The sequence below is a fragment of the Pelodiscus sinensis genome, chromosome 1 (assembly GCF_052426305.1).
Source record: "Pelodiscus sinensis isolate ZL-2025 chromosome 1, ASM5242630v1, whole genome shotgun sequence".
In the NCBI taxonomy this organism is placed as follows: Eukaryota; Metazoa; Chordata; order Testudines; family Trionychidae; genus Pelodiscus; species Pelodiscus sinensis.
The window spans coordinates 310,193,352-310,210,703 of record NC_143052.1 but is presented as its reverse complement, the minus strand read 5'-3'; the positions used below and the strand labels follow the sequence as shown (position 1 = coordinate 310,210,703).

The window sequence follows — 17,352 nt, the reverse complement described above, 5'->3', positions numbered from 1 at the left end:
ACAGAGAGGTATGATGCTAAAGTCCCGATATTTTTAATGGAAATATGTTTTTGAATGTGAATATGCATAACTCAAACATGCTTTATGCAAAACAGGCAAGTACCACAACATCCAAGAACTTCTGAGCCCCTGAAAGCAAATATTTTATTTGTGTGCATGTATCTTTCTTTTATGAGATGTTAGAAATATGAACTTTAAACTTGCTTATCTATCTAGGTCTTCTATTGAAAAGCAATTAGTGGTACTTAAGGAACTTAGTGGCCCAGTGCTCAAGACAATAATTTGTAAATGATTTGTTTTTCCTCTCAGATTAAACTGTGGTTGGTCCTACAAAGGCATGTGACTATGGAGCTGGAATCCATCTTGAATTTGGTATTTTCCCAGGGAAGGGAGGAGAATTGAACAAAGCATTCCCACACTGGGGAAATTCTATTTAAGAGATGGAAAGCTAAGAATGATGGTCCTCAGCTGACTTTCGAAACTGCCTCCCCTCTCTAAGAGGATAACAAGAACACCTGGAAAAAAGAGAACTTTAACAAGAGGGATGGAGGAGCAGTGCTGGGCCCAGGTCAGTGCAAAAGATCAGATCTGGCTTATGAAGAACTGCACATGAAATAAGAACCCGGCTGAGAAATATGATTTGTAACAACTTCTCTCAGATATTAGGTTTAGCTGGCGTGTTTTGTTTTATTTTTGCTTAGTAATTTACTTTGATCTGTCTGTTTTCACTTGTAATCACTTAAAACATACTTTTTATACTTAATAAAACACTTTTGTTTATTATCAAATACAGCATAAATAATTATTAGCTGGGGTGATGGTGGCAACAGCTGTGCATATTTTTCATTCACTGATAAAGAGACAATCTTTTTCTGTGTAAAAGTTTTATACAGAGTAAGATGGATTTATTTGGGATTTTGGTCCTATTTGGGGCTGTGTTCCTGGGTGCTAACAAGTCCCTATAGCTGAGCCCTCCCAAAGCTATTATCAGCATCTGTGTTACTCTAATGAAGGGCTGTTACCACAAGTCAGTGCCTTTGCTGGGGGAGACCAGAGCATCTGGCCTTGCAGGACAGGGTGGTGGGGCACCCAAGAGGACAAGTAAGTGTGCTCAGTGGTATGACCAGCACACCGGGTGACAGTCTCAAGGGGACGTCTCTGATCCATCCAGTGACACTGTTTCTTTTGTATTTATGATGCAAAACTGATGTGCAGTATTGTTCAGTCATCTGTTTGTCTTTAACACAGCCACCATTATGTTGAAAGTGGTTTCTTTCCCTTTGCTGCAGTTGGTAGGATAAAATCTACATATCTGTTTTACTGTGTAATTAATGTATATAGGTTATAAATGATAAATGGAAGATGTATTTATGTCATGAACAACCTTTTATAGTTATCACAACCTACTATGATTTCTTATCTGGGTACACTGTGACACTATCAAAGCCTATTTCAATAGCCTAAATAAGATGTAGATGAAAGTGCTACTGATTATCACAATCAAGATATGAATTATAATGGAAGACATGGATCCTACTATGATAAAGCTGAGGAAACAAACACAAAGATGCCTTTGTTCTTTTAACTTTATACTGCAAAAAGCAGCATTATTATTTGTAACAAAATCAGTTACCCCTAATGCTCAAAGAACTATATTCCAGTTTTTTGTGAAGGATAAAGAGTGTTTTAAAATATTACATTTAGTACCCTTTTTAAATGCTTGGGAACACCTGTCATTTTTAACTTTTTATAAAGAACCATGCATACCTATGATGTTATTTAACTAAACAATTATTATGATAGATTCTGATTTTCTTAGTATGGGAGATAAAAGGCACATTCAAATAAGATACTGTAATTCTTCTGAAAAAAAATAAAAAGCCCTACATTTTGATTCAGTTTCTCCCAATAACTGAAGAGCCAGATAGAAGAGGGTCTCTGTTACGTCACTCACTAAAATAAACCTGTTTTATTCTAACAGCAGCAGTGTCTTGTACAACTTGACTTATATGCAATAAGGGACAGTTATGTAACCAGTGACAGCTATGTGGGGCACAAAAAAGAGTAAGATGGCATGCTAAACTTTACAAATTTCCACTAATGTTTAAATAGATATCCTATATTGCATCATAAATTATAAAGTTTTGACTCAGCAAAGCCCTTGAGCACATGCTTGAGTTCAATTGACTAAAGGGATCTTACACACTTTCTTAAGTGCTATGCAATGGAATTTTTAAAGTGCTTTAAGGAGATAGGCACTCAACTCCCATTGAAATTCACCCTTCAAAATCCCAGCCTTGCTAAAGGAGGATGAACGTGGGCACATGTTTAAAGGGAAACACATGCTTAAGTGCTTTCCTGTATTGGAGCTAAATCCTTAAGATGCACAAACACTAATACTGGAGATAACGTGAATACATTATCCTCTTCCTTGTATGACATTTCATTGTTTTAAGCCCTTCCAAAATTTAGCACAGAAACTGTTTAAACTAGCTGTCTGCCAGGGCAAGTTCAAGACATTTAATATTTTTAATGTAGTTAATTTTTCATGCAATTATTTAAACCTGGAAGAGTTCCTTTCTTTCATGCACATAACATTTTGTATGTATAAAATGCATATCTGTTGTGCAATTTTGATACTGAAAAATGGTTCTGATGTTTGTTCACAATGATTTAAGCAATTTGTGGTCTACTGTTATTGCTGTACTGTTCCCTTTACAATGGTGCAAACAGAGGCTGTGATGGCACATTTTGTCTCAATGTATACTGGCACTTTATAGAGCAGTAACTTTCCAGCCTCAGGCGTGTGGACTTCCTCCCATCCACCGAGCACAACAAGTTATGACACTGTAAAGTCCCAGTGTGAATCAGTCTATTGTTAGCTACTCCTATGGTTGCCAGATGGTTTCAACAAAAATACCGGACACTTGACAGTATGTCACAATCTACATTACATCTTATTTAGAAAATACCGGACATTTATATTTTCTCAATTTGTTTCCTGAACAGAAAGCTCAAATACTGGACTGTCTGGTTTAAAACCAGACACCTGGCAACCCTAGCTACTCCCCTTATGGAGGTGGTTTACATAGAGAGCTGGGAGAGCCATGGCCATGTGTTTGTTGGCTGCACTTTAAAGTTGTAGGTGTAGACAAAGCCATTATCTGTTGCCTTCAGCACCAAAGCTTGTTGACTCTTCCTGACCTAATTTAATATAGCATGGTAGTGAATAGATAAACATAATGGGGTAATTTGGCAGAAATTCATTTTCTATAAATGTTGTTTTCTTATTTAAAAATATAATGCGACCCATAGCAAATAAAACACAAACACTTACGTAAGGTAAAAGGATGGTATCACTGCTAACCCCACACAAGCTAATCAGAAATTGCAGTGTTATTCTAAGGTTATTGCTCCATTTCTCATTGTTGGCCAAGGCATTCCAGACATTTTCCATCTCTGGCCCAGGAACTTCATCTCCATACTGAAAAGAGGCATGGAATGGAACTTTTGAAAGGTGCACTAAACATATAATTCATATGTGCAGACATTTAGGAGAGAAAGTAAAGTTATGCTTTTCCACAGCATTCTCAGCTCTTGCAAAATCAATAGCAAAAGACTGTAAAAAGGTGCAGGGTATAATTTCAAAAGAAACTAAGGGACTCAGAAATGGGAGTTGGGCTCCTAAATTCAATGGGAATTGTACACCTAATTTTGTACACATTTTTACTTAGAATGAAATCATATTTAGACAAAGAGACATGAGTATTTTTCCTCATGCAAAATGTCAAGTATCAAAGAAAAGAATTCTAGACACACTTGGGTTTTTGAATTTGCACTGTGTAACAATTATTTTTTTTAAAAAATCATGGATTGAATATTTCAGAAGAAACTTTTGCTTTACCTTAGCTGTCATATACATGAGATTATTTAGCACCAATGATGTGGCCTCAGGAGAGCCCCATCCATTTCCTTTCAGTCCATATGTGACAGTTATTTCCCCTTCCTTGTCCTTTATTTCATCCTCTGGGGTGCTAGGGCTTGAACCTGGGAGAAGAAGTCTGCTGTCTACAAGTTCGATGTTATGAAGCCATGGTAGCAGATAGGTAAGCATGATCTGTCTCCCATTTGGATGGGTTGTTGGGAATCGTTGACTTACCTCTAAAACAATAAGCATTAAAAAGCACCAACTATTAGTCTATAATGATAAGGAACAGTATACTGAAAAAATTACATGCCTAGAAAGTCTGATCATTTCTGTTTTGCCACTTGATGACCATAATCTTTGAAGATAAGGGAATATTATTATTGCTTAAAAGCAAATGTTTGAGTATAAGCAGGAGGAACACACATTAATTTGATTTAAGATGCTAGTAAGCAAGTGTCAGAAGTGTTAATTGCAAAATAACTGAGCTCAGAATTTTGAATTTAGAAATATAAATTAATTAAGAAGTATGTTCAAAATATGCCATATTATAGCTTCCTGTGTACTGACACACATAGTTAAATATCTATCAACAGAAAAAAATAGGCTGATTTAACTAAGTTATTCAAGAAATTTAAAAGCTTTTGGAGATCCATGGAAAATTTTCAGTAGTATTCTATAAATAATTATGGTATCCTGATATCTCATATTGTTGCATAAACTTCTCTATTTCCTAATGGTGGCCTAATTCTTAAAGGCATTTATATCCATTGACTATATAAAAATTCTTGTGGTTATCACTAAGCTTTATTTATATCAATTATATTAGTGTTAGAGTAACTAGTGCTCCTGCCAATAAATCAGCATTCATATATGCACTTGCCACAACAAAACCTTGTTGTTCATTGTGGGGGAGAGGTCTAAGCAGCATTGAATGACAAAAGTTTTGTTGAGCAAGTGCAAGAGTAGACATAGTCTAATAGTAACATTTTTTAAGTACAAGAGAAGTAGGAAGCCTGCCAAACAACTAGCGGGCCACTGGATGACTGAGGTGCTAAAAGAGCACCCAAAGGAGATCAGACCATTGTGGAGAAGCTCTTTACATCAGTCTTCTTTGTGGGAGAGATTCCCACATCTGAGCCATTCTTTCCAGCTGATAAATCTGAGAAACTGTCCAGACTGAGGTGTCAACTAATAAATTAAACGGTATTACGTCAGCATGACCAGACAGTATTCACCTCCGAGTTCATAAAGAACTCAGATATGAAATCACAGAACTACTAATTATAGGATGTAATATATTGCTCAAATCAGCTTCTGCATCAGAGTGCATGCGCATGTGTCTCTGGAAGTTGAAGCTGGATTGGTGCAGGACAGAAATAATGTGCACATTTTAAAGTGAGGGAATGAACCAGTGAGGGAATAGCCCAGGATTAGGAGAGCACAAAACTGCCTTAAAACCACGATAGCCAGTGGTTTTGGAACAGTTTTTATGGGGAGGTGATGTGGAAAGCCATTGAACAAAATAGTAACCCTTGTACACTTCCAATCAGGGGGTGCTGTTGTACCTTCAGTAACTAGAGGTGGAATGACCTCTGACCACAGCCCCTTCTCATTCCACACTGAAAGACTGCACACCCTGAGTTTTTAATAGTAACCACTGTACTATGCATTTGTCTATATACATGTGTACATAATTACAAATCATTTGGCTTAATTTTAATAAAATAGAATTGAAATATAACCAAGAAAAACAGAAATATACATATAGTTGTCATTCACAAGTTGAAATATACTAACAGACCACCATTTGTACATTACTTAAAAAACAAATATTGAAAGCATTTTTAAAAATATCATCAATAGGCTGGTACCTGAAAAAAGTGGAAGAGTGAGCTCAGGATACATCCTTGCTAGCTCATATGAAAGAAGAGCCAATGATACACTGTAAAGAGGTGGTAATGGACCATGAGTACCATACAGAATACTGCCAGGTCTTTGTTCAGCAACTTTCTTTGAATAAACAAAAAGCTTTGTCTCAAGAATCTATGGAAGAGAAGATAGTGGGCAATGAAGTGACAGGATTTCATTAATTCACACACTTTCACATTTCAACTTTAAATCTTTCAACTTTAAACATTTTCACATTTCAACTTTAAACTTAAGAAAGCATCTAACAGTCTACATGTTTTAGAGTATAATTTCCAAACTGCAGAAACATCATAAATAATTATTTGCATTAAATGTATATATAAGCAATCATTGCAGTATTTATGTTTATTATATTTATATACTATAGCGCCTTATCAAGATTTCAAAACACACAGCATAAAATACCAACCAAACTATAATATATGGTAAGAATTTCATGGTGAAAAGATGATAGGGCCACTTGCATTTGGTTACTGTTTTAAAGGAGATTTTAAGGAGTTGATACATACCTGCATAAGTTGCATGGAAATTTCATAAATCTCTCTGTTGGTGTCAGATGCCTTGAACAGCACTAGGTTTAAAAGTGTCACTATATCAAAAGGATAATTCCTGGAAGAATAAATAGTACATTTTGTCAATAGTAGAATTTCATCTTACATTCACTGATCTCCTATGTGTAATAATAATCTAAAGAAAACGATCACCTCTGTTTTTCCCACTCCTCTACCAGATTATAGGAGAGAAAGATAATTATTTATGGATGCATGTTCCTGAGTCCAATGGCCATCTGGTGAATGGTAGAGAGACGGATGGACAATGCTTGGGAATGCAATGCAATTGCCTATTCCATAAACATGAATTCTATTTTAAAAATATAGTATCTAATTTTTATAAACCAACTCCCAAGGGCAAAGATGGCTGGAGAAAGTTCTCAGGGATAAAATATTCTTCAAACAACTCCACTGACAGTTAAAATAGGAAATATTCCTCAACATGCGCATACACATTCCCAGACATTTAAGTTAAAGAGAATTCTCTATCAGATTGAAAAGCGAATGAAAGAGAAATATGAAGACTGGGAATGTATTGGCATAACAAATTACAAGCTCTTGCTAAAGAAATCCCCTAAAGGGACTATGTAATGTTATTTGCTCTTACACAAATTTTGATTGGAGATTTCTACCCTTTTCCCATGTACACATGCAAATACACCACCTTAGTTTTAGCCAACACAAAATAGTGGAATTTATATATCTATCACTTTGATCATAACGAATACAGACCCAAGTGCCTGTCTACATTACAATCAGAAATGAGTCAGGGGATCTCATTACAAGAGGAATATCTCTAGACTTACCTATAATATTGTTTGACCTTTACCATCATGCCCACCAAAAGGGTGGGGAGGCAAAGGGGGCAATTGCCTCGGGGCTCGGTGATTCTAAAGGGCCCAGGACTTCTGGCCGCTGCCACCTCTACTATGGCAGCAGCTGGAACCTTGGGCCCTTTAAAATTGCTGCCAGAATGTTAGCTGGCTTGCTCAAGAGCCCCATGCCATCTGGGTGGTTCTAGGGGCTGGCTGCCTCACTTCCAACCCTTCTGCCTGAGGCCCCACCCTTCCAGAGCACAGAACTGTCCCCCTCCACATGTTATCCAGGGGCTCAGTGATCCTGTTGGCTCCCCTGTTGACCATATTCAGTAACTGACCTATAACCTTCATCATTATCTTGTCTATTAGACTGAGTCTTCACATGCAGATTTAGGACCCATAATTCACCATCACCGCAGCTCCACTGGTGAAAGCAATGGCAGAAGCTGTAATGAAGACAGGTCCCAGGAGATTTTTACCACTGAGACTAGGACAGACAACATAGCGGTAAAAAAATACCTGAATCCTGTCTACATTAGAATCTCCACCACTTTTATCATCAGTTGAGCTCCTGTGTCCATGAAATGCACATTCTAAATTACCTAGTGTAGACAAAGGCTGCTGGGATGTTGGATGTAAACAGAATGACTTCCATGTCATCTTTACTAAATTCACATACTAGAATACCCCAGCTCTGCTGCTCCATGTCACTTTCTTGCCTTTCCCAACCTTGTCCCTCCCATAGTTCACAAACTTCAAAAAATCCCCAGGTGAGGGATCATCTTGAAAAAAAACAAAACTCTCTGCAATGAGTTACAAAAGCATGCATAAAAGAATTCAATACAAAATCTAAAGATTGTGATAAAACAAGATTAGATTAACAAAATAATTATACTGGAAGTACAAATTGATACAAAATAGAATTAAGCTACATGAAAAACTATAGTAAAATAAACAATAAGTAAATGTACTTAAAAATAAAGCACACTGGCTATCTGGTGTAGGCCTCCTTCAAATGCATTTGACAAGCATATGACAATTATTGTTTGGTCAATAATTGCAAGCCTGTGGTCCTATAATTAGTCATCTAAAGTCATAGTAAGACATCTAAATATGTGGTCTAATTTTCAATGTGGTAAGCATCCAGCAATTTCCTACTACTTAAATAAATATTCTGATTTTTTAACTTTAGGTACATAAATAAAGATTTAGGTAAATAAATAAAGGACTAGCTCTTAGCCTCTCTTATACAGTATGATGGAGACTTTATAGTTGTGCCTCGAGGAAAAAGTCTTAACTCAATATCAATTGCCCTTCCCACTTCATCATCAAAATACCACTGGCTAAGTTGTTGCTAAAGGATATGCCTTCCAGGAGTCTGAACCCAAGTAAAAGCCCCATTGTTACTAGTTGAAAGGAAATGGTAGAAACTGTAAATAAAGTGTATATTTTCAATTGCTCCACTAGTCCAGTCTGGAGCTGCACAATTAGTGAAAACCCAGAACACATTAATTATAGTAGCACAGAAGAAATGCAGTATGGGACACCATGGGCTGGGATAAATTGAATTTTTTAATGGAGAAGATTCTTTGTGAAAAGAAAGGTATCAGCTACGCAATACTGCATTACATATTTACAGCTGGATTAGGCATAGGTCCCCCTAAACTCATTGGAAAAGGATGGAGAATGGGAAACTAAATTCAGTATTAGCTAAATTCAACACAGTGCCCAAAATAGACAAAATGTTTCTTCTTGAAGATGATGATGCAAAATACATTTTTTATTATGGCCAATGGCACACAAATGAAACCCTTTCCCAGGGCACTTAGTCCTATCTAATAAAAATCCGAGGAGAAAAGATTGTAGCTGAAGGGTTAGTATTATTGTGTATTCTTTTAAGAAAGCAAAACTTAATCTCAGAAGCTACTAAATCTACCAGCATAACATTCCAATCATACTTTTAAAATCTCACTGTAATACAGCTTGTAATTGCAGCTGTTTCTATAAGAACAAAATAACATTTTTACAAATATATTGAATTCTAAAATAGTTAACATGTTTTGCTTTTCACTGTCCTACACATTTCCCTCTCATAATGCACTGATCAGACATCTTGCCAAATTGTTTTTGTCAAGAAATCTGACTGAAATTTATCAGCACTTCAAACATGTAATTGGATGAGAACTATCCTTTATTCCCAAATAATTATTAAACCTCTTTACACTTTAATGCCGAAAAGATACTGAGAGAAAACAAACAAATTTTATGCAAGATCTATGCAAAAAAAGCAAGGTTTTGTGATTCCTCCATGTTAACATCATTGTTAATCAAAAAAGAGAATATAAAGAAACTCAGATCAAATCCCAAGGCCGTTAGAAAAAGAATGTGGCTACGTCTACACTGGCAGCTTCTTGCGCAAGAACTCTTTTGTGGAAGAGTTCTTCTGAAAAAATTCTTCCAGAAGAGAGCGTCTACAGTGGCATGTGCTTTTGCGCAAGAGCATCCATGCCAGTGTAGACACTCTCTTGCGCAAGAAAGCTCTGATGGCCATTTTAACCACAGGGCTTTCTTGCGCAAGACATTCATGTTGCCTGTCTACACTGGCCTCTTGCTCAGGAACAGTTGCGCAAGAGGGCTTATTCCTGAGCGGGAGCATCATAGTTCTTGCGCAATAAGCCCTGATTTTATACAGTAGAATGTCAGTTTACTTGTGCAAGAACACACGGCCAGTGTAGACAGGCAGCAAGTTTTTGCGCAAGAGCGGCCACTTTGGCGCAAGATTGCACCAGTGTAGACACAGTCTAACTGTTTAGCAAATAGAAACAAGTAAATGTTCATTTTCATCTTACTTATTCTGAAGGAATTAGAAAAATCCATGCAGAATTTTTTAGCAGCATGTTTAAAAACAGTTTTGCAACTTAAAGGGTTTAGTCTCTATTGTACCTTTCTGTGAAAAACATCATGAAAGGGTCAGAAGTTCAAATGCCTATACAGCAAAAGGACCTATAAAGGGCACCTTATGATATGCTCAAAAATATGCCACAGGCCTGTAAGAGGTATGTGTAGCCTTAAAACACTGTAAAAAAATATTACACATTTCTTGTGGTAGAGATACTCTTGTAAAATTGTTTGCAACTGGCCCCAAGTTTGATCCCTTTTCTCCTGTTTGTTGCAAAGTTGCACAGAGGTTGGTCCACAGGATATGATCTGAGGAAGTGGGTCTGCCCCACGAAAGCTCATCACCTAATAAACCATCTTGTTAATCTTTAAAGTGCTACATGACTGCTTTTTTTTGTTTGATCTGAGTCAGGAGTTCTCAAACTTCCTTGAACTAGGACCTCCTTCTGACAACAAAAATTACTACACGAGCCCAGGAGGGGAGACCAAAGTTGAGTCAAAGCCCCAGCTCTGCTGCCCCACATACAGACACCAAAGCTGAAGCCCAATGACTTCAGCCTCCGCAGGGGCCTGTAACCCGAGTCCCACAGCCTCTGACTCCAGGCCCCGGCCACTCTATATCAACCCTGGCAACCCCATTAAAATGCAACTGACACGTGCTGCAACTGAAGCTGACATAGTTAGATCCATTACCAAGGTATCAACACTGCACTGTGTCAAGATGACACTCTTCTACTGACTTCCCTGCTGTTTCTCAAGGGGGTTGGAGTACACAAGTTGATAAGACAGCACTCTTCCAATGATTTAGTGTGTCTTCGCCAGACTCACTAAATCGACACCATTACATCGATCGCAGCACTGCTGACTTAGTTGGTAGCGTAGGGATGGCCTCAGTTGATGTTCCAAGGCAGCATGCCACTTAGTTATGCAAAAGCTTCACCATATTCCCATTCATGAGTTTTTTTCTCTCTCTTTCATAGTTTGCAACCAAGGGCTATAGCGGAACCAAGCAAATGATTGCAGCCTCAACCATTATTTTAAAATTTAATAGAAAAGAATATTTAAAATCTGTTTCCACCAGAAATAGACAGATTACACAAAATTTCTAGTACATAAGCATCTTATAAATAGAAGCTCTGATTTTGTCTTACGTTAACTGCTTCAGGGAGGCTCTATTTCTAGATTTATTAATACCTGCTTCCACACACAGTAGCAATGGCTTTGAAGCATCCAGAGGCAAGTTGGTATGATCCAGTATAACACCGATCTATAGCCCAGTTGAAGAGATTTACTTGATCTGGATTTAGTTCCAACAACAAGACTACAACTTCACATCCAAGTTGATGAACCTGAAGAAAAACAGAATGGCATTTTTTGGGGTAAAAAACAAAAAAAAGATCCTTCTGGTCCTCCTAACATTTTTAGAACTATTCAGGAGACAGATACAAAGTGACAAGACTGCCTTAGAGATGAAAAAAAAAAGAAAAAAAGAACATGTTTATTATGCACTCTGGAGAAAAATAAAGTGCAGCATATACCAGAAATACATTTAATATATATCACAGCATGGGAGTTAACTCAGTTTTGAATACTCCACATAAAAATCTGTCTTGCACAAAACACGTTTATGTTAAATATATATTTTTAACGTAGATCTTCAAAGTAAATTTCAAAGTATGATATTATTAAGCCTGAGACTAGCATGTCAGGAGATCTGATTGTATTCCTAGCTTTAATACACACTAGCTGACTGACATGAGGCAACATCCACGTGTCTTTGCTATGCAACCTGTAAAATAGAGATATTGTACCTCACAGGTGTGTTGTGAGACTAAATTCATTCATGTTTGTTAATCCTTTAGCTAAAGCCTGGGTTAAATCTTTGTGTTTCTTGGATTGCAGGTAAAGTAATAATTCCCCCAAGTTTGAATTTATAAGTGGTGTGTCCACACTACCAAACTTGTTATTTCAAAATAATGGGCTGCGGAATTTGAACTCTGCACTTCTACTTTTCATGAGGAGTAATGCTAATTCTGAAATAGTAATTTTGAAATAACATTAGCGTGGACACTCCGGTGCCGCTAATTTGAATTTATGGGTTACACTGCACACTTATTTCAAAATAATCCTTATCACATTAAGACAGTATTTAGATTAACCAATGTTCTTATCCCACTGCATCTTAGGGCATATCTACACTGCAGTGTTATTTCGAAATAACAAAGTGAGCAACTACACAGCAAGCCCGTTATTTCAAAATTATTTCTAAATAACAGGCTTTTTATTCCACAGTAGTAAACCCTCATTTCACGAGGAATAACGCTGATTCTGAAATAGTTAATTTTAAATAGGGTGTGTGTGGTTACTTTGAAATAATTGGCCTCCAGAGCTTCTCACAACTGCCCTGCTGAACACTCTGTCCATACCCCTCAAAACTCTATAGTTTCCCTTCTCCTGCAGCCTTTAAAGGTGAAGGCAAAAGGCAAACTGCTTGTAGCAGAAGGAAGGCCCTACCAGTTCTGTGCTACAGAGCAGTATCCATTACTGCCACCATGAGTGAACCCAGGGCTCCCACCAAGCCCTCCACAGCTGCAACTGAGCTGGCAGCCAGATCCCAAGCCCCTGCCCAAGGGTGGAAGAGGGCTCCTTCCTGATCTGGTGCAGAGATCCTGGATCTCACTGAGGTCTGGGGAGAGGAGGCTAATATCCAGGGTCTCCACACCAGGTGCAGGCAGGGCCAGATTAAGGGGGGGAGGTCTAGCCGGGCAGCTGCCCAGTGCACCAACCTATGGGGGGCATCTGATGGCAGCTGTAAGGGGCGCCACGCGCCCAGTCGCGCGGCGCCCCTTAGAGCTACCATCAGGCGCCGTGCGCCTGGGGCTGTGCGGCGCCCCTTACAGCTGCAATCAGGCACCGCACGCCCAATTGCAGCTGTAAGGTGCACAGCGTGCCAGGGGGTGAGGCCGCACATGTGCCATGTGCCTGGGGGAGGAGCCATGCATGCGTCGCACGCCAGCTGCCCGGGGAGCAGGAATGGCTCAAGCCGGCTCTGGGTGCAGGAATCCTGATGTGTATGGCTGGATAGCCACCAGCCTGGGCCAGAAGGACCACATCCACACCCAGGAGCAGGAGTGCATGAAAATAAAAGAACTCAGGCAGGCCTATACAAAACCCAGGGAATAGAGTTCCCACTCCAGAGTGGCACCCCAGACCTGCCGCTATTATGAGCAGCTGCACCGCATCCTGGGGGGGGATCCGTTCCCCCCCCTCCCTTGTTGTGGACTCTGGCCTAGAGATGCCCATCATCAACCTCCCAGAGGGTGGGCCCATGAACAAGAAGGAGTAGGAGGTGCAGGAGGAGGAAGATGAGGCCAGCATGGACAAGATGCCCACCAGCCAAAAGCCAGTACCCTGGAGCCAGTACTCTTCTCCCAGGATGTCACCCAGAGTTCAGATGAAGCCAGGTTAGGCCCATCAGGTGAGTTCTATTATTTTCCCTAGGCACATGCAGGCGAGGCAGCAGGTAGCAAGGGGCTGCACACTCCTCGCTCTGCCTTCTCTGCCTGGGGATCACAAGCAGTCTGTGCACGAGAGTGCACATGGAGCACCAGTCTGGAGCAGACAGCCACAGGAGGCTGCCACAAAGGAACCTTGTGCTCCTGGTCACATGGTTTCTGGAGTAGCCTGCCTTACTTTCAACTCTGTGGTGGGACAGCTTCCCACCACAAGCCACCACTAAGGAGGATGGGGTCATGGACTCACACAGCAGTGTTGCACATGGCACAGGCTCATACCTGTACTCTCAGGGCAGCATCTTTTCCCGGTCAAACATGGCGAGGTCAAGCCATGGCAAGCCCCTGCATTCAAACTTGCCAGGAGGAAGGAAGTGGAGGGGACCCCAGCAGCATCCTCCCTGGCAAGCAGCATCTGCTGCTCACAAACCCCCAACATCCTCTGTCCCCTCCAGCGGGCAGGGATAGAAGTCCTTTCCATGTGGGATACCTCCACTGCCAGATCCAGTGTGTGCACAGCACGGAGGGAAGCCAAGCCGTCCTGTCACTCCCGTCCCATCCACAGGCTCCTGGCCTGCCTGGCACTTTCCCATGCCTGCTTGTCCCCAGGGAGTGGGAGTAGCAAGGCTCCCCTGGGATGACTGTGTGATGGAAATACTCCAAACAGAAATATAAATACTTTTTTTAAGATCTCACTGTCCTTTACCTTTGAATTAGTAGTGGATGAAAAACCTAAAATATTCCTGAACACCAATTTGAACCTCATAATAGAATTGTACTTAGTTCAGTATTGCTACATAAACTGTGTGCCCTGAAATAACAAAATTCCTTTTACTATTTAAATATTGCTGTGCTATGATTCATTATGAATTTGTAATTGAATGCTTCACAGATCTATTGTTTTCTATTCAAATCAAAAGAACAAATACGGACACAATCCTACCGTCAGACAGTGGACTATCTTCAACAAGTACAGAGTTTAAAAGTCATTTAAAAAACATGCATTGTTGATGAGGTACTTACTCGTAAATCTTGACAAGCTAGAATGTTATCAAGCCATTTATAAAGATAGCCATCAGGTGAAAGACCCACATTGTCAAATACAGGGCCACAGCAGAGTACAGCTGACATTGCCTAGTAATACAGAGAAATCTGCTAATTAGGCAAGTGTTTAACATTTCTGAATGTATTTAACAGTCTGTGTTTGCCAGACATTTCCAGCTGCCACTTGTTTTAATGCAAAAATGCTTTTTTGCTAGATATTAACATTTACATTGACGTAGAAGGTAACTATATTAACTAAAATGGAATAACTATAATAATAACTGTGTTGATTAAAATGCTGAATTAAAAATTAAGCACATTAAAGGAAAACTATAGTAGGAATCTTTACAAATGTTTCAAAATGTGTTTGGTCATTTCAACTAATTTTTATTAATGAGCTTATAAAAACTATTAAACATTTCACTAGCATCAAATTCTCTGTCAAAATTAAAATTGCTTTATATGATTTGATGCAGTATATACTAGGGATGTTAAGAGGCAGGTAACTGACTAATCGTGTAATTGATACAATTTGTATCAACGACACAATTAGTTGATAAAGGAAGGCGCTCTCCCCCAGCTCACGCTGCTACTCCTGCTGTGTCTCTGCAGTTTAAAAATAGTAAAAGCCTGGCACGCAGGCAGCCTGGCTCCTACTGCATTTAAAATGCAGAGCCGCAGTGGGGGTAGCTCACAGAACTGGCACAAACTGGGACTGCTCTGCTGTGGCTCTTACTACATTTAAAATGCAGAGCTGCACTTGTCCTGGTCAGGCAAGATCCGGGACTTCTTGGTCCTGGTTCATGCCGGGTCCAGCAGCCTCTGTTCACAGCATCATGGGCTGGCCATAGGCAGAGGTTGCTCCAGCAGCAGCCCCTGTTCATGGCGGCTAGGGCTGGCCATGGACAGAGGCTGCTGCCAGAGCAACCTCTGCCCGGGGCCAGCCCAGGCTGCTGCGAACAGAAGCTGCTGCGCTAGAGCAGCCTCTACCTGCGGTGAGCCTTCACAGCAGCCTCATGTGCCTCTCCCATTGCCTTTTTTAAGCCAGCACTGGCTCCTATTTTCCCCCAACTTGCTGCCTCTGATACAGAGGCAGCAAGGGTGGGGGAGCGAGTACTCGACTCAACTACCCGATAAGATGGTCAAGTACTTGACTACTTGCTTACAACTCTAGTATGTACTGGCACATAGATTATTATTTCCCCAGTTTACTTAGATGATTGGGATGGCATTAGAGCTGTTTTTTTTTAAACTACTGAGGACATCCGCATATACATGTAGCATATAGTCCTCTGGAAATAGTATGTAACAGATACTAAACTGATACTTCTCTTCACCTTAGAGCCTGATATCCAGCTCCCACTGTACACATGACAGTTTTTCCATGCTGAAAATCTAAATATTAAAATAAAATTTCATTCTGGGCAGGCAAAAAAGAAGTCAGCCACAAAAAGTGACTTTAGATTATAATTCTAGAACAAAATATAGGAATTTTGAACTTTATTTATATTTAACTTTATTCTATAGATCTCTCTCTCTCTCAAAAGTCAATCACTATAAATACAAGGGAATAAATAACCATGATTTCTAAATTTAGGATTTATTGTTGTCATTTGTATTACTGAATTCATCACTTTGCATAGTGGAAGAAATTATGCTATACCTTTAACGCACAATACTGGTATCTTGTAATCTGGTGATTTCTGTCACTGTAGCGATCCAGAGGTGTAAACATAATACTGAAAGGCCCAGCCCATTGACTAAATAAGATGAAAAGATGGTGCCTCAAGCTTTGCTGAGGGAAGAGAAATCGCCGATGGTGAACTAAAGGAATAAAAATAAAATTCATAATGATTTGCTAAAATAAAATTAACATTATAAAAATAATTAGTTGGTGTCCTCTCCTGGTGACAGTAATGATGACATATGAACGTCACATTTCCATGAACAGAAATTTTTCCTTTATATTTGAGGATACACTTGGTCCAAAGTAGCCAACTAACTTTTGTTAAGGCACATTTTACTGTCAAGAGACTTAATAGATTGTAACAACATGTGTTTATATTTTATAATCATGTCTGTGGACAACTAACTTTAGAATCAAAGATTTGGAGTCCCCTGCTTTACAAACTCCTTTCACGGGAAACTCCTACCTGCTTGGCATTTCCTGTTCTTTCAATACAAGCCATAATAGTGGATACATATTGTCCTTCTATAATAGCAGGTGGAGGTACGAAATAAAGCAAAGCATTCATCATATCATTCTATTATATAGAGGTTTGAAAGGCTAACTGAAATGCTAAGATGCTTCCCGAGCAAAAAGAATCTATTAATTCTAAAAAATATGAGAGAAAAAAAATCAGAAGTTTTCAAATCATTTCCAGTTAGTCCAACTCAAAACATAATGGGAGGTAGGATCTCTCAGATGGCAGATAGTGTCTAGGGGAGAAACTAATTTAACAGGGAAGAAATTATCATTTTTCAACATTCTTCTATGCCAGCTCATAAATAGGAAATTCAAATAACAATGTCCAGTACAAGATTCAACAGAGCAGAAATTCACATTGTAGGTCTGAAATGAACAAGAGAAAAATTTCATAACCTGGGAAAATGGGAAAATCCGTGTGAGAAGGAAATGACAAAAAGGTTTAAATGTTGCATCATCCAGACAG

The 17,352-nt window shown here is 39.3% G+C and overlaps 1 protein-coding gene across 15 annotated transcripts in view; it reads right to left on the bottom strand.

Moving 5' to 3' along the window:
• The window catches only part of FRY (FRY microtubule binding protein), a 349,943-nt gene that overhangs the window by 96,002 nt on the left and 236,589 nt on the right, over positions 1-17,352 (bottom strand). For all 15 annotated transcript variants that reach the window (XR_016348538.1, XM_089775547.1, XM_089775550.1 and 12 more), the window contains 7 exons: positions 16,344-16,504; positions 14,660-14,770; positions 11,319-11,473; positions 6,367-6,466; positions 5,800-5,971; positions 3,905-4,161; positions 3,338-3,484 (listed from right to left, as the gene is read on the bottom strand). Coding sequence is in view for 14 of the 15 variants with exons in the window: in XM_089775547.1 (XP_089631673.1) it covers positions 3,338-3,484; positions 3,905-4,161; positions 5,800-5,971; positions 6,367-6,466; positions 11,319-11,473; positions 14,660-14,770; positions 16,344-16,504 (1,103 nt within the window). In the remaining variant the exon portion in view is untranslated. The remainder of the gene's footprint in view (positions 1-3,337; positions 3,485-3,904; positions 4,162-5,799; positions 5,972-6,366; positions 6,467-11,318; positions 11,474-14,659; positions 14,771-16,343; positions 16,505-17,352) is intronic.